The sequence below is a fragment of the Lissotriton helveticus genome, chromosome 11 (genome assembly GCF_964261635.1).
Source record: "Lissotriton helveticus chromosome 11, aLisHel1.1, whole genome shotgun sequence".
Classification (NCBI taxonomy): Eukaryota; Metazoa; Chordata; class Amphibia; order Caudata; family Salamandridae; genus Lissotriton; species Lissotriton helveticus.
The window spans coordinates 76,546,086-76,571,143 of NC_136072.1; the positions used below are offsets into that span (position 1 = coordinate 76,546,086).

General features: G+C 43.1%; 1 protein-coding gene across 1 annotated transcript in view; it reads left to right on the plus strand.

Annotated features, from left to right (window-relative positions):
- LOC144792851 (dehydrogenase/reductase SDR family member 4-like) overlaps positions 1 to 25,058 on the plus strand; it is a 161,948-nt gene that overhangs the window by 111,802 nt on the left and 25,088 nt on the right. Inside the window, exon 8 of the mRNA XM_078668048.1 lies at positions 11,217 to 11,272. Within this exon, the coding sequence (XP_078524174.1) occupies positions 11,217 to 11,272 (56 nt within the window). The remainder of the gene's footprint in view (positions 1 to 11,216; positions 11,273 to 25,058) is intronic.

The window sequence follows — 25,058 nt, forward strand, 5'->3', positions numbered from 1 at the left end:
ACCCCTATTGGGGACTTCCCCGGTACACCAATTTGCCTGCAAGACGCCTTGGTCCTCCCTTTACGTAAAGCTGAGATAGTAGGATGGGGAGAACTACTAGTAGGAAAGGAATTGATCCCATGGCAGTGTCTTTCGGCCTTAACAAACAACTCAGTGTCAAGATTTAAATATTTGCAACTTTCTGGTTGGATAAAATCAATAAATAAAGAACTAGCCAGAGATGGGGACTTAATTAAAACAATTTGTGCAAGATCAAAACAAAAGGAAGTAGCCGCATGGTATTGGCTAATGATCGATACTGGAGACAAAAAATCTAACCCGTTCACTGAGAGCTGGAAGAAGGACATGCCGGGCGAGGACCTCGTAACTCTCGGGCAAGTATCGATGTCTACTCTTTGGTCATAGGTAAAAGCTGCTTCTTTAAAAAGGAACCTTCTTTTCACTCTCCACAAAGCTTATTGGACGCCCCTGAAATTATCTAAGCTGGGGAAGGGAGTGACAAGGAAGGGCCCGAAGTGTGATGACATCAATGTCAACGAGGTACACATGTTCTGGCAATGTCCTTCGAACTAAATATTCTGGGCTCATGTGAGTAACACCATTTCTGAAATTCTGGGGAGAAAGGTTGGGTTAACAGCATTAATAGTCATCTTTGGGATAATCTCAAATGACATAGAAAATATTGCTGTTTCAAGAAATCAAAGGGCTCTAATCTTTGTACTGATTCTTTTGGCACGAAGGGAGATTTGCATTAAATGGATCTTACCCGTTTCACCTACTAAATCTGAATGGATAAGCTTGGTACAACGTATTTCTACCCTTGACCGAGCAGCTAGAAGGGGAAAAAAAACAAAATGTTGGGATATATAGGATTACTGGTTAACATCCTTTGTTCCTATCTAGTTTGATACTATCTTTGGTTAACACAGCCAGAGTTACTCTTTATGGGAATATGATCTTGGTATTTCCTCTTTATTTTCTTTTTTGCGCACTGACTTTTGACGTGGATACACCCGATACATTCTTAGCTCCTTTACCAGTGGTCCAATGATTAAGGAACTTGCTCCTGTGGCCAAAAAGTTGGGAAACTAGCTAAGGCTAGATGTGAGTAGCCTATTAACGAAGAGGAGCCTTGGTTATAACTGATAAGCCTGTCTGAAAAAAGTTTCCGGGGGTTCTCAACGTTCCCATCCTTCTATAAGATGAGACCGGGTCTTTTCTTTTTTCTTGAGTATACTGGGCTGCAGTTTAATAGACCAACCAGCTCTATAACTTCGAACTCTGAGCATGTTTTGTAGAATGAGGACTTTAAAAAAAAAATTATATATAAAGAATAAAAACCAACAAACATCAAAGTTGCAAAATTATGTGATACTCTCAATCATAAGTCAGTAAACACATACAAATATGTGCATCTAAATATTTTGTTCTTCATTAAGAAAACATATTTTTTAAGCACAGGATATATTTAAAAATACATCATTTTTAAAGTGCTAGTGCAAATAACATAAATCTCTAATATAACGTATTCCATGAACACATTCTAATACACATAGACACTATAACCAACAATAAGACACTGTTTTGTTCAAAACTTTATGATTAAAAAACAGCTTCAAGGTTTATCGAAACTGTAGAAAAACTGTTGACTCGGCATTTCGGTGAAAGATCAACTATTCATCACCTTCTTCAGGACAATCATTACATAACTTAAAATCATCATTTCTAAAAATTGGCGCAATACGTACAAAATACGTTACATCCCCTAATTCAAGGAGAGACGTTTCTTAGAATAATGGGGAACTGCTTCTCTCCAACGGAATGGGGATTGGATTCTGTAAGGGATATACAGCATGTTACGAGAACTCCACTCGCTTATATCTTGGTGAAAGATAATAGATATCTATTTCAGAAGCATACTTAGCATAATGAGTATCCAAAAATTGTTTGAATAGTTTACTAGTGGACCTGGGCACCTGATGCTCATTCATCTGGGTGTTCCTTATATAATAGAAATAACGGTATTGTCTATGCTACCAATATTAAATAGAACTCCAACTTGTATCCTATTGTCTCAATTGATTCGATAATATCATAGATAAAAGGCAGTGCTTATTAATACTGCGACCACCCGTATCGCAGTTCACTATGACATTTTTTTTACAGTTTCGATTAACCTTGAAGGTGGTTTTTAATCATAATGTTTTTAACAAAACAGTGTCTTATTGATGAATATAGTGTCTATGTATATTAGAATGTGTTCATGAGATACGTTATATTAGAGATTTATATTATTTACACTAGCACTTTAACAATGATGGCCAGAAGAATAACTACAGCCCATTGCATGAGGGAGCACACTTTGAGTTGGAAACTGATCATAAATTGTTTAAGTCTTCTGAAAAAAGAAATCAGAAAGATCCTCACATAAATTAGCATTAGGGGGTAGGTTTATTCTGTAAGGCACTGGGGGAGGAAAAGGAACTTCCAATTTTAAAAAGTTCCTGTGGTTTATTAGAGGCGGAGGCTAATAAAATTAGGTAATTTTTTTTCTTTATCTCCAATCAAGTGTTGTGCAATTGAAAGAATAATTTAGAACAAAACCTTTCTATAGAATTTAGGTAATCAAATTTGTTCAAGAATGCTGCTTAAACCTCTACTGCAACAGCTGTATACGAAATTGAATTTTTCATGGATGGGCTGACCAAAACTGCATTTTAAGGCCAGTCAACACATTCTTCCAGTTGCCTGAAATATGGTATTCCTATTTGATGTTTAATACCTTTTTTTCTTTGTTATAAATAAAGATAGTGCTTAACAATTCTAATTTAGCAACTAAAATTTAGTTACTAATGCATGAGTGAACTCCAAAATATAGAGAATTTGGTACAGACTTCTTATTTTGTCACTTTTACCTGTTTTTTGCCTGTTAATGGAGATAGGATTCTGTTTGTTGATACTCAGTAATCTCATTGTTTCTTTCAGCATGGAAAAATTCATGAATGTACGTTTAGAAAGAATTACAAGGAACTTCATACCCAAATGTACTATATATGCTCTTTATAGATTTCCTTTATTCTTGGTTGATTGATTTTTACTTTCTCACTTATAGAGGTATTGACATTGCATTATGAAATATTGGCAGTATCTTTTTCCAGAAAGCAAGTAAGAGCTGCCCTGATATCCCTTGTGACAATGATTAAATCATGTGCAGAAACACCATATTTGCAGTACACTGAAGATCAAAGTTATGGATCACCCATGCAATTTAGCTGTCAGTGATTCAACAAACAGAGCACATTATGCTGGTGACAATGAGCAGGCTTTCATTACTCCCCTACTCTTCTGGAATTTGTAAGCTTCTTGACGGATAGTTGTAATAGTTGCACATGTTTCTTACTATAAATTCCTTGACAAATATTTGAATATTGAGCAGGAAATGTACACAATTCATCAGAGCCATAAGTATAACCTCTGGGCGTATTGGGGTATTGCTGAAAGTAACAACAAATTAACAAAGGAGCATGTACTGAGCATGCTTCTTCCCAAGAACTCTTCCTAGAACAAGAACCTTCCCAGAGAATCAAGAAGTCAACTGATATGTCTAACAATACCACATTTCTTAGACATCATATGCTGATTGGCCAGGTACCATAACTGATAGAAGTTCAGATGGAAGCTGATGGTAAGAATCAGGGACATATTGCTTTGATTGGGATGAACTAAGCACAGAAAGACTCTTTGATGAGGCATCTTCTATGATGAGTAATCACAAAAGTACAAAAAGTGGTGGTCAGAATTTAACTGGCAAGGTACGGGCAGGAAGAAAATGAGAAGACAAGCAAACCTTCTTTCCAGGAGAAAATTAGATAGAAATTGATGTTGATTAATCAACAAACTATTTCATCTTTGCTTTCAAATGGTGTTAGGGTTTAGAAACAAGCTGTCTATGGTTCTGTAACTGATGTAAATAATTAGTAGTCAGCCACAGGAAGCAAATTATCAGAAAGAGGAGCGGTTAGGAACATTCTTGGGTAACATTCTGCCATACAGAAAACAAGGGAACCTTTATAGCTTTGCAAGTTGGATTTTTTTACAAAACTCCTCAGTCAGTCTTAGAATGGTCCTCCTCCAAACCTTTGCCTTCCTCCTCCATTTTGTTCATGCTAATCTCATTTTCACTGGCCTTAGGACTCTGTACATTTTACCACTGCTGACCAGCGCCAAAGTGCACTTAGTCACTCATTAAAACATGATAACATTGGCTTATTCCCAATTGCCATATTTAATTTACTCATCAGTCCCTAGTAAAGTGGTACTACATGTACCCAGTGCCTGAAAATTAAATGCTACTAGTGAACCTGCAGCACTTATTGTGTCACCCACTTAAGTAGTTCTTTATTCATGTCTCAGTTTTAAACTGCCATTTTGACCGATCAAATAACCTTTTACAGAGCCCAAACCTTCCATTTTTACTACCAATATGTCACCCATATCGGGTAGGCCCTGGACAACCAGAGAGCAGGGTGCAGTGTATTTAAAAAGGTACGTTTTCCTGGTAATGAAAAACTCTTAAATTATTTTTTACTACTGCAAGTCCTACCTCTCCCATAGGCTAACATTGGAGTTATGTTATTACATTTAATAAGCTATAATATCAAATGGGAGCAGGTAACCAGTAGATGTTTGGTGGGTTTGGAATTATAATAAAAAATATTCTCCCATGGTGACGTCGTATTTTGAATTACAGTTTTATAAATGCTATTTTTACAAAGTTGTGTATAAGAGTGGGGCGTTTGGCTCATTCAAAGCACCTAGGTCGAGCCTCTTTTACGAAAATATCAAAAGTAATGGTGTCTAGGTGCATCTGTTGCACATAGGACCCCCAAGTGATCCAAGGGCTAATTAACTGGCCTCCTGACTATTGCCTCAGGGCCAGAAGGCTTCAAAAAGCTTGAATCGAGCACCTGGACTCTGACATCCGTGAGACCTACCCTGCCAAATGGTACCACCCCAGTCGTGGACCCTTGGAAATGGGTCTAAAGGTGCTCTGCAGGCCCATCTGTGGATCCAGCAGAACCAATGCATCTTTTCTGCTCTGTGGTGCAACCCCAACCTTCCAATGCAAGGACTCCACATCGACTTCATAGTCTCTGCGAAGCTTTCCAGATGCAGGTCCTTGCACTTCAAATCTCTCATCAAAGGCAGCCTTGACAACAATGCAGGTCTTCATATAGAAGCCTCACAGCTCCATGGAACTGACGCAGCTCCTTGTCTGTGTGATGCATCCTCAACACCTGACTTTTCATTGCAAGCCCTCGTCGATGGGATGCTAAATGACAATGCAGGACCTAGCATCGCAGCTCCTCGGTACCAACAAATCTCCTAGGCTGCGTGATGCATCCTCGTTGCTCCCCATCGCAGTTGGCCTGAACTTGTGACTTTGTCCAGATATTCACAGTTGGCAAGTTGTCCTTTTGGCTCAATTTTAACAAATATTTAACATTGCATATCTCTGGTCCTACTGATTGGATGTTTGTTGTTTTGGTCTTGTTGTATTAATTAAAAATCACTAAAATCTTCTAAATTGGTGTGGTACCATTTCGTGGTATGTTTCCCCTGTGTTACTGTTTGAAGTGTTGCACCAATACTTTACACATTGCCTCTGAGTTAAGCATGACTGCTCTGTGCCACGCTACCTGATGGGGCAAGCGCAGGAGGATTTAGCGTTTGCTTGTGACTCCATCCTTAAGAAGACTGTGGCTCCTGCTTGATTAGGATTTCACCTTCCTCAACCAGTGTTTCTTACAGTTGCTAAATATGAAACCCTATAACATTGAATGGCAGTACTGTAACACCACAATGGTTGGCCAAGTCTCTTTTTTTGCGTTTGAGTGAAGCTGTTTGCCTTGAAGAAAGAGCTTGTCCAATTCCTAATGATTTACACAAGCCTTTCCAAAAATGTGAAATATATTGAGTATCTCTATCAGAAATGAAAGTATAAAGCAATCCAAGAAGACAAAGAATACCATTCAAGAGACAATGGACCATTTCTTCAGTAGGTGCCAATATGGGCAAAGGAGGAAAATCTGTAGAAATTGTATGCCAGGTTTCAGGAGCCACTGGTAGCAATTGTTTGTATCCAAAAGGCTAAGGTACATTGGGTACAAATAAGGGGGCCATAGAAGGAACTGCTTGAAGTCAGATGTTGGTTATAAGATTGATTATTTGTTTGCATGTAGCTTTCAGTTTAATGAGGTATGTTGGGAATTATTTTTTACATTGTGCATATTTTACCTTATTAGTGTTTTGCTTCCGGGTGTATTTGGACTCTTGTCACGTGTAATCAATGTTTGATCATGTTGTATTGGGAGGTATTTGATGACTTTCTTACATATTTGATTACGTTGAAGGGTTAAGAGCATGTGATGGTTATAATAGCTAAAAAGAAAGAATAATATATAAGGCCCCAGATAAGCACTTTGCAAAAAATGCCAAGGGATTCTAGGCAAAATATTGCAGTTATCAACACAAAGTTTTTAGGGGCAACAATTTCAGATGAGTGGAAATTGAAAACAAGCTGATGAATACAGAGAAATGATATGTACATCAAAATAAAAAGCATCATAAAAGGTGGTGCTTTGCTAATGTTGTAGATGACTACTGATCAGTACGGCTGCCACACCATATGCTCAGCTGTCTTATGTCCACGCCCAAGCTGGATTCTGTAAGATATGAGGCCCAACCTGCTATGTACTTGTTTGTCTCTCTCTCTCTATCAGCTCAGTGCAGTATGTGAGGAGTTTGAATCAGTACCCACATGTGAAAAGGGTGGTCTTTCCTTTTTACTGTTTGTTTGTTTAAGTTTATTTTACTGTATTCACATAGCAATGTGTGATACTCACTTGACACTTCAGACCAGCAAGTGTGACATGTATTTTTGTTGGATTTTATTTGAATATTTTTACATACAAGATTTCACAGGCCAACTGGTGTATAATGGAATCTGAAGGTTTCACAGTGTGCTAATGCTGCTGAAATGCAGGTACAGTTGGGCAGAGATATTTACATGGCTGGCTCTACTGACATGCAGTTGACTCGGCCTCTGACCCAGGTCAACCTGCCTTTCAAACCACCTCAGCATCATTACATGGTATCAGTTTAATATACTCTTTCTGGGGAGAGAGACACCAGCTGTTGTTTATTTTTTCATAAATATAATAATTTGCCCATAACACAATACCGCTATGTACAATAATTGAACATGATTATCACACCGCTTTTGGTTGGGTGTCAATCATAGGGGTTGACATTGTTTGCCACTGATGTCCTGGGTACATCCTATAATGGGTCTGCAAACAGGGCCAAGCACAACCCTGTCCTCAGGTGAATTTCAGAGTAGAGAGGGTGAGCATTCATATGCTTTTCAGGGAGATAGTGTGTAGGTGTGCAAGCTCAGCACTCACCCATAAACAAGCATACTCAATAATTTCAATGTGCAGGCTTGTGCTTGTCTATTCAAGAGACTACCTTAAACACAAAGCAGCACCCACACAGTTTTGTCCCTACAATGTTGTGTCCTTGAGTCTGATTTCTCTTTAATGTAATACACTTTCCCTGTTCCCTCAGCTACTCTGTCACAAGAGGTCTCCCTGGCTCTTGATTTTCAGACCTTTTGGAAGTCAGGAGATCGAATGAATAAAGCACAGGTGCACCTTTTAGGCCCAAAGTCAAATGCACACTCAGTTTTATGCCTTAACCCAGTTTGATACAAGTAGCACACTTGCGTCCACATTTGCATTATGTTGAAGAGGCGTTTATCTTCTAAGGGCAGTGACTTGAGCCAAAAGTCCACACGGCTGTGTAGGACATCGGGCATGGGCAACAACCATTAGTTTGTGCATCCAGCCTCAGTCTATGGCGACCACAGCCTTGATGCAGCTACTGCTGCAGTCTCTGAAGGTTATGGGGATGCATCTCCACCTGTGGTGAGAACACATGCAGCCTGGATTAGACTAAGGGTGATTTTGGAAGTCGCAGTTATAATTGGAACAGAAGTGGTTGCAGCCCTGGTCGGGTCTATCTTGATCTTAGGAGTTGTAGCCCCCATCGGGGCCTACACCAATCTCAGTAGTAGACCATGCTTGGGTATAGGACGATCACCAGAGTTGTGGCCCTAACTGGGGCCTATGTCAATCATGACATTTGTAGCCCCCATCTGAGCATATGAGGATCATAACAGTTGTAGCCCACGCCTGGGCAGTCACGCATTTGCAGCTCCTGTGTGGGCCTATGGTAGCAGTTACTGTTCTCTGTGTGAACTTGGATGAAGACCATATGGCCTATAGGACATACAGGCCCTCCCTAGCTTCTTCTGGTGCAGTCAGCTCTTGTTGAATGCCTCACAGCCACTGGAGACACACTGAGGCTCTTACCTCCTGAACAGTCTCTCCTCCTATAGGGCGAGGCATGCCATTTACCTTCCTCAGCAGGCAGGCTGCTTCAGAGCCAATCCATATCTACTCCAGAAAGAAATATAGACTATTGGTGATGTCCCTTCACATCTGGGAGACTGTCTTTCAGGCAGACAACAGGCCTGGTTGCACAGAGGTTCTTTGAGTACACTGTAGAGCACTCCTCTCCATTGTTGTAAAGGAATTGGGGAACAAAGTAGAGCGGATTAGGTCACATGTTTTTTCTTCAAGGCGCTACACCCCTTCCACTCCCTCTATTACTCCCTCCACTACTCCCTCCCAGATGCCCACCCAGCTCATAATCCCCCCCTTTGGGCATACACAGAACAGAGGAATCTTACACAAGTACCCCAATAGGCCTTGCAGTTGTGGCACAAAAAGTATGGTCACAGTACTGAGCTCTTGTAAAATACACATTATGCCGTCACCATCACTTTATGTGATATACCCAGGACAGGGACAGTTGTCTACTGCCCACAATGAGGGCACACATGATACACCCCTTGGAGCCATAGAGCAGGTACAGGGCTTCATATTGTCAGGGACACTTCAAGGCCTATGGCCACTCACATAGGTTATCATGGCACCAGGGCCAAAATAAAAGTTAGGCTGTGCTTAGGGCATGGTACCACATCTGTACACAATGCAGGGGATGCTCCTGTACCAACAATGATACATTAGTTATATCAAAAAAATATATTTATAATGTGGTCTTTGGTTTCCTCGTTGTTTAAGACTTAGAAATTGGCCTTGACTAAAAACTTTCCTCTTTCAATTGTTGCTGAAATGTGTGGGATTGTTGATGATTGCAAATCAAGAGGTGAGTTGGTGAAAAGGGTGGGTATGATGAGTAAGATGCACAGGGTGTAGGTAATTAGTGGAGTTTATGGGTAAAATGTTTTGTGTTGATTGATTGTGTGTGTGTGTTGTAACAAAATATAGTGATGGGGTGATGCGGTTAGTGCATGGGGTACAAGATTAGTTAGTTTGGGATGACTGGAAGTTGAGTCCTAGGTGAAGCAAAGTAGAGCATGGTGTGAACTCATGTAGCTTATATGATATGATATGTAGATGCAGTACATTAGGTGGATTGATGTGGAGTGTGGTGGATTATAAAAAAGTACATAGGGTAGAATGGTGTATGTTGGGGTGGATTAATGTGTGTGGTGTACATGCGTGTAGTGTTTCAGAAAGATGAAATCCAGAGAGTGAGTGGATTTTGTTTGTGGGGTGAACAGAAGAAATGTATATATGGGTGGAGAATGTAATATATGTGGAGAGAATGTTGTACATATGGAAAGAATGTAGTGTATGTGAGTAGAATGTAGTCATTTGGATTAAGAAAGTATGCAGGGAGTATGGATTTATTGTGAATGTTTTCACAAAACTGAGAGACAATAATATTGTATCCAGAATATCGACTACCACAATATTGGGAAGGTGGTTAAGAATAGGCTAGCTATTATTAACTACAAATCTACCTAAATCCACATTCACATGCCTATGTATAATTGTATGTTATCAATGTATGAAGATGTGGAGCTAAGAATAGTAAATATATATGCTAATCTTCACTGAAATGAGGTACTTGATATTCTGGAAGCAATATTTTGGCAGGACAATATTTAAGACTTCATCGTGTGGGCAACACCATTTATTATGTATGATGGAAAAATATTTTGAACAGGCCAATCACTGTGCATGTGGAGAAAGGAGGTAGTGAGTCTGGTTTATAGAGGTACAGGATTGAAGGCTTTATTGTGAGCCATGGACAGTGCATGGTATGGATGCAGTGTCTGGTTGAATGGTGAAGCTAGATGTGGCATGTAGGCTGAATGGATGTAATCACTAAAGAAAGAGATTCTGAGAATAATGTAGTTACATGCTGTTTATTGCAACAGAATATCTAGTTGTAAAGTGAACAGCTGTTTTGCTGTGGCTGGGAGATGCAAGGTCAAGTTAGAAAATGGTGGGGCAGTTTATCAAGGAACGGAGTTAAAATTATCGCCGCTTTAGCGATAATGGGCTTTATAATATGCCTTTTTGAATCCCAATAGAAGCCCATGTTCTGGTGTTAACATGGCTTTCATTGGAATTCTCTACAGCATATTATCAAGCCCATTATCACCGATAATTTTAACGCCGTCCATTGATAATATGCCCCGTCATTTGGTAAATAAATGATGGACAGAAGTATTGTATGGATAGAAGCTTACACATGTTGACAGTAGGTGAGAGGGTCATCTAGCATTCGGATTTCCTGGATTTTCTTGGCAAATAGACCCTACATGATATACATATTTGGCCTTGCGTATTGGAGAAGGCATTAAACATTTAGAACCTGATGTACAGTTGGATGTTAAAAGACATTTGCTCTAGTTTCAGAGGAATGGTGTAATCTAACAGGAAACCCAATGGCTAAATTTCCTCCACCCACCTTTTCCCAGGGTTAGAAAAATTCCACAGGTAGACTCTTCTCTTAATTTAGCATTGCCTGTAGTAAGTGGAATATTTTCTATGATCACCCATTATTTAATCAAGTACTTAGACATTTGAAAATTCATTGTTTATTGAGTCTGGGGCAGTGTATGAAGGAAGGGATCAAGGTGGTGATTGCAGGATGTACCTTCCTGAAATGTAAGGCAGTGAATTGTAACTAATTAAACTGTGAAAATTGTAGGTGACTATGAGGCCCTAATAATAAACCTTGAACTGTGTTTTTTCTGTCCTTTCATGAAACAGGTGTGGACTGATGAAGCAGTTTTGAAGGACATGTTGAAATTATATGAACTCCCAAGGTAATAAGTTTGCTTTCTCTTCTGAACAATATTGGTCCCAGTCATCCAAGATGGTCAATCACACGTGTGTTTGATTGAGCTTTGAAATATATGCGTTTGCTTACCTAGATCATTATATTTCAATGTGAAGTCAAACACCATGCTTTTTTTGTTTGGTCTTTACATGGTCTAAAGCCACTTTCCATCTCTTTCTGAGCATTTAACAAATATATACATGCATTGAGTAAATCATTGCTAGGTTTATATTGTACTTTCTTGCCAATTTAACCACACCAATATGTACACATTACAACACAGCCCTCCATATTCAGAGCATTATTGCTTCGCGAAACTTGTCTTCTGTTCTGCTTGATATTCCAACAAATAGATAATTATTCTGGTTGTTTATGCCAACTTTTGCAGCAAATGTCCAACTTGCTTTGGAGTTCACAGAGAAATTTCACATGTATTCCTGTGAAGCTGGGACACATATTTCTGAGATAAGGTATGGAATCCCTTCAGTTTAGAGTTACTCACAAGTGAAAACATTTTTGTTTGCATAAATGCGGCAAGTGCACATTTACAGATGCGTTAATTTTCGTCTTCAATTTCCAAGTGTTGTTGGCCCTTGCTAACTTTCTCTTCACTAAAAGGATAATTGTTCATTTTGTGGGTGTTCACTCCCGATTCACTTCAGACATAGGGATTTACTACTGTAACAAGTTCACTCTGACGGCGGTGGAGTGGGGGCTGGATACAGGGACAAGGTTAGTCCTACTGAAAAAGTCAGGCAGTCAGAGTTCAAAACAGGATTTCACAAGAGGAACTCAACTAATGCCAACCAAGGGTCTGGGACCCAGGAAAGCATCTCTTGGGGATCTGGAACTTACTCCAGCAGAGCCAGCAGGGCTCTGGCAGGTCCAGTTGCAGATCCAGGGGGATCCAGTTTCAGCAGGTCAACTAGGCAGTTGCATGAAGGCCTCTGGACCTTGTTGTGTCCCTGTAGATCAGAGCCGGAGGTCAGCCAACTGATCCTTGGAGTCACTCAGGTAGTCCTGGGATCAAACAGGAAGGCAGGCTTCAAGCAGCAGGGCAGCCCACTGAGGGTACAGTGCAGGTTTCAAGCAGCAGGACAGCAGGACAGTCCTCTGGCAGCAGCAGGGCAGTCATCTGAAGTACAGAGCAGGACTCACGCAGCAGGGCAGTCCTCTGAATTAGAAGGCAGTTCTTTTGGGTGTCCTCTGCAGGTCTGGGAGTGAACTGTAGAGATGGTCTGAATGTCCTATATTTATACTTTATACAGCGGACCCCACCGAACTCAACAATTACCGCCCCATCTCGCTCCTCCCGTTTCCAGCCAAAGTCATCGAGAAGACCGTCAACAAACAGCTGGCCGCCTTCCTCGAGACGAATGGATCCCTCGACCCCTCACAGTCTGGCTTCCGAGCCAACCACAGCACCGAGACCGCCCTCATCGCTGCCACCGATGACATCCGAGCCCTGATGGACAACGGAGAAACAGCGGCCCTCATCCTCCTAGACCTCATCCTCCTAGACCTCTCCGCGGCATTCGACACTGTCTGCCACCGCACCCTAGTGCAGCGCCTCAGCAACGTCGGAATTCAGGAGAAGGCACTGGAATGGATCGTCTCCTTCCTCGACGGAAGAACACAGAGAGTCTGTCTACCACCGTACAAGTCAGAGGCCACCGAAGTCATCTGCGGCGTCCCTCAAGGATCCTCGCTGAGCCCCACCCTCTTCAACGTCTACATGAGCCCCCTCGCGCCCATCGCACGCCAACACAACCTGAACATCATCTCCTACGCCGATGACACCCAGCTGATCCTCTCCCTGACCAACGACCCCGCCGCTGCCAGAGCCAACCTTCACGAAGGGATGAAAGATGTAGCTGAGTGGATGACGACCACCCGCCTGAAACTGAACTCAGACAAGACGGAAGTCCTCATCCTGGGCTCCTCGCCCTCCGCCTGGGACGACTCCTGGTGGCCCCCCGCCCTGGGCACCGCACCCACACCGACAGACCACGCACGCAACCTGGGCTTCATCCTGGACTCCTCCCTCTCCATGACCAGACAAGTCAACGCCGTCTCCTCGTCATGCTTCAACATCCTGCGCATGCTACGGAAGATCTTCCGGTGGATCCCCATCGAGACCAGGAAGACGGTCACCCAGGCCCTCGTCACCAGCCGACTGGACTACGGCAACGCCCTCTACGCCGGAACCACCGCCAAGCTCCAGAAGAGACTCCAGCGGATCCAGAACGCCTCAGCCAGACTCATCCTCGACATCCCCCGACGCAGCCACATCTCCGGACATCTGAGAGACCTGCACTGGCTCCCCGTCAACAAAAGGATCACCTTCCGTCTCCTCACCCACGCACACAAAGCCCTACACGATCAAGGCCCGAGCTACCTCAACAACCGCATCAACTTCTACGCTCCCAAACGCCACCTCCGATCAGCCAGCCACGCCCTCGCCGCCGTCCCCCGCATCCGAAGAACGACAACAGGAGGAAGGTCCTTCTCCCACCTGGCCGCCAAGACCTGGAACTCCCTCCCGACCGACCTGCGCCTGACCCAAGACCACCTCTCCTTCAGGAAGAAGCTCAAGACCTGGCTGTTCGAGCAGTAGCGGCACCCCCCCCCCAAGCGCCTTGAGACCCTCCGGGTAGGTAGTGCGCTCTATAAATGTCCTTGATTGATTGATTGATTGATACTTGATGCCAGCCTGTAAAGTGGGGAACACTTCAAGACTCCCCCCACATCTCATTCTGGAAATTTCCTTCCTCCTCTTCACAGGCTTCAAGAGGTCTAGGGTGACAAAGGACTGGTGTCAAGTTCTTTGTGAGTGTGCTGGAGGCAGCCCCTTTGAAATGTAGGTGTGGTGGTGAATACCTCTTCCCTTCCCATCCTGGAAAGATGGCCCAGTATGCCAACACCTTTAACTCCTTTGTCTTACTGTCTAGGAGAAATACATATAGGCCAATTGCCAAGTATTCACACTCATGTGATCAAGGACACAGGCTGCAGGTGATAGAGCGCGCGAGGTCACCCAGCCAATGATTCCGCCGTTTCCGGCTTCAGGGCCCATATACTTTCAATTCACACTATTCATTGACCAGGCGACTTCACGGGCTGCTATCAATTGTGTGTGTTCCCTACTTGTTATGACTCAGTGTACCCGACTTACCATCCACCGACACGGGTACCTATGACTTCAATGGATCAGGGGCCTAGCTGTAAAAGGAAAGGCAGCAAATGCAAATTTCAAATGACATTCAATATTGTTTAAATGACCACGGACAACTGGAAGTTTTAAAATGTTTATCTAAAGATCGTTATCATCAAGCATTAGATACACAAGTATGAAACAATCAATAACCAAGATGATGTAAATGATATAGCTATATAGAAATAACGACAGGGTAACCATTCAAATGTAATATGGAATGCAAATGGGAAAATACTAAAATCTCAGAAATGTTTAAGCCTGGACAGACTATGCATGGGTTACTATAGGAGGGCCTATAAAGAGTAACACGCTAAACTTAAAGTAAAGGGACCTTTAAACAGTCTAGGTAAGGAGGTTCTAGACCATATCAGAAAATGACAAACAGCAATGCAAAATATAATCTCTAAAAGATTGAGAGACATGGGAACATATCATGAAAAATATGCAAATGACTTTCGTTCAATAGTTTGCGATAAAAGCATGGAAAATCAACATATGCAAAGGTGTCACTTTATTGTAGCAAAAGGTAGAAATATAGAAAGGTGCAAGTTTTAAAGAACTTAGAGCAGTATTTACCTAGACTGGTGTGGAAACCAAACCCTGGCCACGGGTCAGTTAAGGACAGGAAACCCTCAAGGAAGATACCCCTCAAAGGACAGCAGGTGCAGAATGGACACCCCGGACAGGACAGGATACCCTCAGATTAGGAATCAGGACAGGACCCTCAGGACAGGACAGCAAACCCTCAGGACAGGACCGCTCAGGACAGGACCGCACCCGCAGTTTGGAAGCAACGCCTGCGCTCCACCCTCTCTGCAGCTATCAATCAAGACCCCGATTGGGTCAACGAACTCCCAGCAAAGTGCTTCGCCTAGCACTTTAAGGTTCAGTAGAACCTCAGTCTATGGTCAATTTCGGACAGAGTGCTCCGCAGCTCTCTGTATCTTCAGTCACCTATTGAGTACGATGGGTCAGTGACAGGTCAGCTAAACCAGACAAGTCGGACAATTCCCTAGGTAAACCCAGGGTAGATATACTCTTTTGGGACGGTGTACCACCCCCCAATGTTGCAAAGTGTCAGAATCCCTCAATTTGGATTGGTCCTAAAGTAGGATTTGGGTAACACACCAATCAGAACACGCTAATTCGAGCCTATATTAGCATACTTGGGTACCGCCTAGAGAGATTGGGGTTCTCATGAGAAATTGTGCAGAAATACGAGTGACAATTAACATTGTAACACATGAGGAGCAACATTCTCCGTTCTCGTAGCGCAGAGGTGGCTTTCCCAGGCACATCTTGACTGTGGCTGCCAGCTGGCTGAGTTCCACTGTCCAAAGTTGCCACCTTTCAGTATTCTCTGGTCATGCGCAGAAGAGACCGTCAATATGGCTCCCAATCAGTTTGGACCCCCATTCCCCGCGGTACATGAAAAGTAAGCGAGAACAAATTAATACACAGAAATAACGTTATGAAATCACATTCACAGGGTTGTACTTTCAACTTATCATTATAACATATACTTATGCAGTCTAAATGTTAGCTACATGGAAACAGGCACAAGAGCAGTGGCACGAGCAGTACCACATGATGGGCACAGCTATGTATTACACATGCGCATAATTTTCCCTCCAACTCTGCAGACGCGTCAGGACACGTGAGTGTGGCTGACGCATGCGCAGTAACTAAATTACAAGCGGCGGCCATATTTTAAGTACACGGATTAAATGCATTAGAAATACACATAAGCAAGCTTCATAAACTTTTACTCAAACTTAATATAAATGTTAGTAAGACGTACATTTATTACCTTGTTACACATAAACGAGGTTCTTGAATACAGCAAGGTCGCAAATATGCGAAGCTTTGCTTCATCAATGCCCTCTTTGATGATATTTACTATCATCACAAATAAATGGAACCAGATGCCAACTTTCTTTCACACTTTATACAATTCTATCTCTTCCAGCAATCGTTCCAATTTCTCTCTTTCAGTTTTGTTAGGGTGAGAAGTCTTCACCTTTTTGTATATTTGATCATTCACTTCTTCCAATTCAATCTCATCCACACTTCGTTTCACCCCTCTAGCATTCACTTCATGCTTTCCGGTGCGCTTGCGGCATTTGCAGCAAACAAATATGAAAAATAGGATGAGACCTATAATCCCAATTGGCATCAGTACTTTGAGCAATAAGCCTTTACCTATACTAGCGAACCAATGACCTACATTTGAGAGACCATCTACCAGTCTCTTCCAGGCACTATCAACCTCGAGTGGTCTGAGTTCTTTTGCCAAATTAGTAATATTTTTCACATATCTTTTGATCTGTACACTTTTATCCGGAATATAAGTGCAACAATGTTGCGCCTTCAACATCCCGCAGACTCCGCCCTCTTTTGCTAATAAGGTGTCAAGAGCAAGTCGATTCTGCAAAACCATTGATCTGATCGCAACCATTTCGGTGTTGACCAGCAGAAATCCATGAGCTGTCTCAGTAGACAATACATCCACTATAGTAGACAATTTGCAAATTCTGTGAGTGTTCAGAACCACTCCCACTCCAGGTATCAGTGCACTGAAAATACTACCCATTATTTCACCTATGCTTTCTCTTTTACTACGCACTAAGCCATTAGTATTTTCATTGCTTCCAGCGCCTCCATTCACATGGTATATTTTCGGGAAGACAATGCCAAAATAGCAACTTCCATACCAGTGATCCGGCAATTTGAAATAAGCCTTGTCCCCACAAATATAATAAATTCCAGGAAACACAGGCTCTGACCCATTTTTGAAACCCCAACCTCCAATTACCTTGTAATTATGTTCGCATTCACTGGAACCAATGAAAATGTTATTATAATAGCTAGTCTTCTCGCGGTGAAGACATAGCTTGCCTTTCTTTTCAAAATCCAGCAACAGAGCAGGACCCGCCCCACCAGTTGAGGTGCCTTCCATGTTCTCTGCCCACTTTGGCTTTTTCTGACTTTCGTCATTAGCCTTCTTTTGTATTTTAATTCTCCTTTTCTCTGCCAAGTTTAGGAACATCTTTTCCTGCTCATGCAAAGAACAAGTCAAGTTATCTCTGTGTGCGTCCGCTATGTCAATGTTACCTATAGTCAGGAAATAATCTCCCATGTATCGTATTGCGTCACTTTTGGTATGTACAGGATTCAAGTTCCCACGTATAGGAAGTTCAGAAAAGATCACGTCATTGTTAGAGTAATAGTACTGTAACGGTCCTCTTTTGTAAAATAAGCTAGCTAAAATACTACAGGAAATTCCGTATGTCAGTGGCAAGTGATGGTATGTCACGCCTTCAGCCACAGAAGTAGGTAGCTTCATGCAGACATAGCAATCTTCATTTCCCATAGTCTCTACATAGTGTATTAACAAGTTTGCGAAAACATTTAAGCGTGTCCTGTTTTTGATTCTATGATAATGTAGTTCCTCATCTGATGCTTCTAAGTCTTGTCTTGTTTGTCTCAGTGCTCTTTCATGTCTAACTACACTCTGTGTTGTCAGCTCTTCACTGTCAGTATTTACAATTTCAGTAGGGGCAATGTTAGTATCTTTATTCACAGCAAAGGGTATAAAGATTGTTAGTCCTATCCAGAGTAATATCAGGACAACTACACTACAGACACATACCTTGCAGCAAGTTTTGCAACAGCTGCGACTAGGTCTACCACTCACGGTTGAATCAGACATTTTGGCTCAGAAGAAGTTTCTCGACCCCTCTTTGTGTCTTTACACGAGTATCTTACTTTGTGCAAATTCACGGTGGTTCTTCTTCCTCTTCGTCAGAGTACTCAGGGACGGGCTCTCCGTCGCTTACGTCAGTGATGTCGAGATCTTCAAGCTCTTCTAACACAAGTGTCCACTCAGGTGACTTGTACTTTTTGTTTTGTCTCTTTATTCGATCACTCCTTCTTTTGGAAGAGTCTTCTGGTTGTTCTGCTATACGAGCACTTCTCCTTTCTTCTGCACGTTTTTCTTCTACTGTTTTTATTCTCAATCTTAATTTCTTTATGTATTTAGGCTCAAGATGCTTTCTTTTCTTAAGTCTTTTGGTTGGTACTTGGACTTCGTTTCCTTCTCTTGCCCTTTTATTTTCATTAGCTTGTGGCAATTCTGCTTCAGTTTCTTCTTCTTCTATCTGACTAATTCCAGGGCTAGTATCTGTTTCTTCTGCCTGGGTACTAATCTGGCCTTGTTCAGGTATACCGTGTGTTTGCTCTTCAAGTGTCTCTGATTCTATTTCCTGAACACTTTCTCCTAATCCTATCTGATCCTGTTCAAGCTCTTCGATCTCTTGATTTTCTTCTGCTCGAACTATTCCACTATGTCTAGTCTGTCCCTTCCCGATATCAGGTGTCAGTGGAGGAGTATCGATCACTTGTTCTGTATTCCTCTCTTGTTCAAGATCCTTCACTTGTTCAGTATCGGGCACTTGTTCAGTCTTATTCACTGGTTCTGTATCAATCACGTGCTCTGTCCCTGTCTGACCTTCTCCTTCCTCAGTTTTGATATGAATCTCAAGATTCTGAGGCTCTTCGCCTATGCCTTGCTTTTCCTGACTAGTCCACTCTCTACCTTCCCAAAGTCTTTCATTTGTTCGAATAGGGTCTTCAGTGAGGTCAATCAATGGAATCCACTCTTCTGGCCATATGCTTGGCAGCTCGTCTTCAGCTACTTCTGGCTCAGCTTCTTGGACCCCTTCAGCAGGCTGGACTCCTGGTAGTTCGTTGTCAACTATTCTTGGGCCAACGTCTGCTGATTCTGCAGCTTGACTGGTACTGGGCTGTACGCTGTCAGCTACTTCTGGTCTGGCTCCTGCAGAGTCCTCTGCTGGACGTCCTTCAGCTTCAGGCACTTCGTCTGGTGGTACCTTCTGGGTGTGGCTGGCGTGTATCCAACGCGGAACCCCAGCACACTTGACTGCTGTGGTAGTAACCAGAATCACCTGACGTTTTTCTCCCCACCTTGGCTCCAGGCAGGTCTTCCGAGTGTGCTTCTTTATCTTCACCCAGTCCCCCGGGACCAGTTTGTGGAGAGGAGTCGTTGGATTGAGGATGGCGTCTTCTCCGATCTGGCGAGAGATAGAATGCACTTGGTCACCCAATCTCTTGCAGTATTCAAGTACCAAATCATCAGTAATACTCAACAGTTTGCTTCCTGGTACCCATGCTTGTCTCATTATTCTTCCCATAATTATTTCATGGGGACTTAGGCCTGTTTTGCGATCAGGAATACTTCTGAGTCCCATTAGGACCAAGGGCAGGGCCTTCACCCAGTTCAATTTAGTTGCATCACACAGTTTTGCTAGTCTGTTTTTGATAGTTCCATTTATTTGTTCCACCACTCCAGAAGCCTCTGGACGGTAGGCACAGTGTAGCTTTTGTGCAATTCCAAAGGCCTTACAGAGTTCATCGATGACGTCATTATGAAAATGTGAGCCTTGATCTGATTCAATAGTGACTGGCACCCCGAATCTAGGTATCAGTTCTTTTAGTAAACACTTAGCTACTGTCTTTGCGTCATTTTGGGGAGTAGGGAAAGCTTCCACCCACTTGGAAAATAAACAGACCATGACAAGGACATATCGCTTCCCTTCACAACGGGGCATAGTGATGAAATCAACCTGTATTCTCACAAAGGGACCCCCGGACCTCCCAATTTTCCCCAGTTCCACTACAGTCTTTTTCCCTGGGTTCATCTTTTGACATGTCAGGCACCTCTGGCAGAGGAACTCTGCTACTTTCCTGAACTTTTTACTGTACCAAGTCTGTTGGAACACTAGAATCATGGCGTCCCTACCAATGTGTGATCCTTCATGTATCAACCTCGCCATTGCGCTAAGTAGGTGTCTAGGTAACAGAGGCATACCAGTTGGACCTATAATGACACCATCCACACGTCTTGGTCGACACCCATCATCCTTCCACTTCTCTCTTTCTTGCCAAGGTGCCGCCTGCTGCCACTCTTTCACCTCATCCCATGTAGGCACTTCCTCAAACACCTGAAGTTGGCAGCTGGTTCCTGGCCCCCCTCGTTTTGGATTTACGATATACCGATCTCTTGCGCACCATTGGGCCACTCGATCAGCATAATCGTTCCCCAGTGATACCTTGTCCATGCTCTTCTTATGAGCAGCACATTTCACCACTGCCAGTTCCTTTGGTAACTGGATTGCCTCTAAAAGGTCTTGAATAACTTTTCCATTTCGAATAGGAGTACCCGATGAAGTCAGGAACTCCCTCTGCAGCCACAACTGGCCAAAGTCATGCACAACCCCATAACAGTACTGACTGTCAGTATACACTGTTATGCGTATGTTCTTCCCAATTTGGCAAGCTTTTATCATAGCAATCAATTCGGCTACTTGTGCAGACTTGATGTGATATAGATAACCTGCTTCCTCAATTTTCTCGAAGGACACTACTGCATAGGCAGCACTCAGGCCTCCTTGTTCATGCCTTAGACATGAACCATCTACAAATAATTCTTTGTCATGCTCAGGCAAGGGCGTTTCTTTTATGTCTGGGCGTGGCTTGGTGTTGAATTCAGTTAAGTCTATGCAATCGTGTTCATCATCCACCCCCCCTTCCATATCCTTTGGGTCGGGGAGTAAAGTGGCTGGGTTCAGAATACTGCACCTAACAATGTTTACATTTGCAGCACCCACAAGAATCCTCTCATATTTAGTCAGCCGACTAGGGGTGAGATACTGTGTTTTTGTTCTGGTCAACAAAATTACCACTCCATGCGGAACATACACAGTTACCGGATGTCCCATGACAATTGACTCACTCTGTTCTAAACTGGCACAGGTAGCAGCTACTGCTTTCAGACAACCTGGTAATCCAGCAGCCACTGGATCTAAGGTGGCAGATAAATATGCCACAGGCCTTCTCGTTGTGCCATGTTCTTGAGTTAGGACTGACAATGTGCAATTATCGCGAGTGTCACAGAATAGGGCAAACTCCTTGGAATAGTCTGGCATTCCCAGTGCAGGAGCAGTACACAGACAATCTCGTAGTTTGGTGAAGGCTGTTAAGCTTTCATCATCCCATTCTACAATCTCCGGTGTTCCTCTCTTAGTCATTTTTATCAAGGGCCTGGCTAGGACTGCAAATCCCAGAATCCACTGCCTGCAGTATCCTATCACACCCAGGAACATTCTAATTTCTTTCTGAGTACGGGGCAACTGCATCTTTTGAATTATTCTCACTCTTTCCGATGTCACTTTTCTGACACCTTTTTCTATCTGGTGCCCCAGATATTTCACTGATTTTGCACAAAACTGTAACTTGTCAGGGGACACTTTATGTCCCTTTTCACACAGATGATTCAGTAGGGCAATGGTGTCAATCACACAATCCTTATGACTTTTAGACGCCACCAAGAGGTCGTCTATATATTGCACTAAGACAGAGTTCCCAGGTAAGACCAAAGTTTCCAAACATTTTTTCAAGATCTGATTAAAGATAGAGGGGCTCTCTGTATACCCTTGAGGGACCCGGTTCCAGCAATACACGTGACCTTCGAAGGCAAATGAGAAAAGAAATTTGCTATCTGGATGCAAAGGAATGGAAAAGAATGCATGACACAAGTCTATCACTGTGAACCACTCTGCATCCCAGGGAATCTGATACAGAATTACTGCCGGGTTCGGGACAATAGGGCAACAGGGAACTACTATTTTGTTAACTTTTCGCAAATCCTGCACTACTCTGTACTTGCCACTAGGTTTCTTAATGCCCATAATCGGAGAGTTACATGGGCTACTCATCACCTCCTGTATGATGTTTCCTTCTAACAATTTCTTGATTTCCACAGCAACACCAGCTTTCACTTCTCCATTCTTCCTGTAGAGTTTAGTATTGGGGTATACCGCATTGTCCTTTATTGCTATCTGTATGGGGTCCACATTTTTCATCAACCCTACATCTTTCCCAGTAAAGTCCCACACCTCCGGCTTCACTGCTTCCTGGAGTTCTTTGGGTAAATCCTGCATGGTCATTCGTTTAATTTCCGAGTCAGGGCGGACTAACATTAATTTATAAATGCCGTCTTCATCTGGGGTCTGAATTTCAACACCCTTTGGTGTGCAAAAGATGGTACAGTTCATTTTGCACAGCAAATCACGTCCCAGTAAGTTTACTGGACTGGTGTCGCAAACTACAAATCTATGCATTTCCTTAAAGTTTCCGATTGAGATCTCCATGGGCTTGGTAACAGGAGTACTAATCAATTGATTAGATACACCCACTACTTGGATGGCTTCTCCCGAGAGGGGTAGGTTTGGAACGTCCACTGTTCTCACAGTAGAACGGGTAGCGCCAGTGTCCAACAGAAAGGTGACATCGTTTCCGTCAACCTTTCCTTCAATGTATGGTCCGGACTGGTCTACCGGCAAGGAGGCGCCAAGTACGCACTCCTCGTCCTCCCCTCTCAGGCCCCGTCAGTATTGGTCATCACAAAGGAAGGTATCATTTAGAAGATACTGCGAAGTTGCTGCATTTCTGTTCTCATTGCTTTCCCAGACTTCTATCTCATCTCCCTCTGCCTGTTTTCCCCTGTATACTCGCTTTGGTGCTCGGGGCACCTGAACTGTTTTTACCTGTGGTTGAGTCTTTCTCGGTCTCTCTTTCTGCGTCTGTGGAGTTAAATCAGGAGTTTTGGAGTTATCTTCGGGCAAGTAAGGACACTCGTTACGCCAATGTCCAATTTCGCCGCACTGATGGCAGGGAAATTTCTTCATAGCCTCCTCCCTGCTCATTTTGGGCCGGGGCTTGCCTCCTCCCCCTCCCCCAGGGCCTTCATTCTTAGCATTTTTGACCATGTTACTCAACTGCTTTTCCTGCTGCTCTGCGAGCTTCACCTGAGCCCACATCACTTTTTCTTTTAGAGCCTTTTTCTTTTCTGCCATCTCGTCCTCGCAGTACTTGGCGTACCGCAGGACCTCATCTACCTTCTTGGAGTGCCAACAGATTTTGTTATCTTTTATCCACTGACAAATCTCAGGTCTTAAACCATTTACAAACCTGTAAATGAAGTGCGTCATGTCCTTCATCTCGATGTTATCTATACCACTGTATGTTTTGAACACCTGTAACAGCCTTTCATAATAGGAGTGCACTGTCTCTTCTCTTTCCTGCGTTGTTCTATCTATCCTGGTCCAATCAGTTTCCTTTGCTGGGACCTTTAGTTTCAGATGCTGAATTACCTGCTCATATTTTCTCATCACTTCTTTCGATGGTTCCCCAGTTTTTTCATCTCTCGGGTATTCCTCGCTAGGCCAGGCTATAGCTATTTTACACTCGGTCCATAGATCGACTGGGACCACAATGTCGAAAAACCCATCCAGGTCTTTCCACAGGCATTTCTGTACCTTTACAAACCTTTCCACTTGCCGGTACCATTCAACTGGCTTCTCCCGCAATTTTGGGAAATCGTTAGTAAAGGACACAATATCCTGTCTGGACCACGGAACGTGCACATACCTCCCACCGGGTACTTTGCGCATGGGGCATAAAGTTTCGGGCTTGTCTACTTCTCTCAGAGGGAACTCAGGTGTAGCTTGTCTGGAACGGGCCTCTTCTTTCTTATGTGCCCACCTTGTTTTCCATTTTTCCACGTCTCCCCATTTTTGCAAGACTGCAAGCAATTCTTTAATCTGCAATTTTCTTCCTGACACATTCAAACTTTCTAAATCTTTGTCGGAAAACTCAGCTCGGTATGGTTTCTGCAAGGGCTTCGATCTTGATATATCTATCCCCATACTAGCTGCAGTGTCGGTCAGTTTTTCATGGAGCACCCTAGTACTCCGGGTAAGACTTTTACACATAAACAGCAACTCTTCTTCAGAATAGGTATTCAATCTGTCTAAACCCACATTTCCTGCCATTAATTCCTCTATTTCTACTCTCAGTTTGTAGAGGTCTAAAGATTTCGTTTGCGGAGCCTGTTTTTCTAATTCACGACTCCAATTTTCAATTTCTTCCGGCGTTACCAAAGAGACACTCCTAGTCCCTGTTGCTGTTTCTAATTTAATTTCTTTCGCATCAAAAGGATTATGCCTCTTCTGCACTCCCTTCCCTGCTTGTTTGTTTGGTAAGTCCAAGAACACAACTTCAGACTCGCACTCACTGGACTGATCGTCTATCAATAGGGGCTCTTGCCTCGGCGGGGCCATTATCGGGTTCATAACTGGAGGGTTCAGACCTCCTTGATTATTCCCGTACAACGGAACCACTGGTCCGATTGTTACCGGAATAGTCAAAGCTTCAGGACTGGTATTTAACTGGGAAATTTTCTGAATTATTTCTGACCTCTGTTTAGCTATGGCCTCTTGCTCCCTTTCATCTAACACTCTTCCTAATGTTCGGTCAGGTATCATCTGTGGGGTCAGTTGAGGCGTAAAACTCGGGGCAGTAGGATGCGTCTCACTTGGTCCCCCACCATAATTTGGTTTCGGGAACAAAGTTCCCGTGCCAAATGACCTACGCTCTTCCCCATATGGAGGCTGCAAAAAGGGTACTCCTGAAC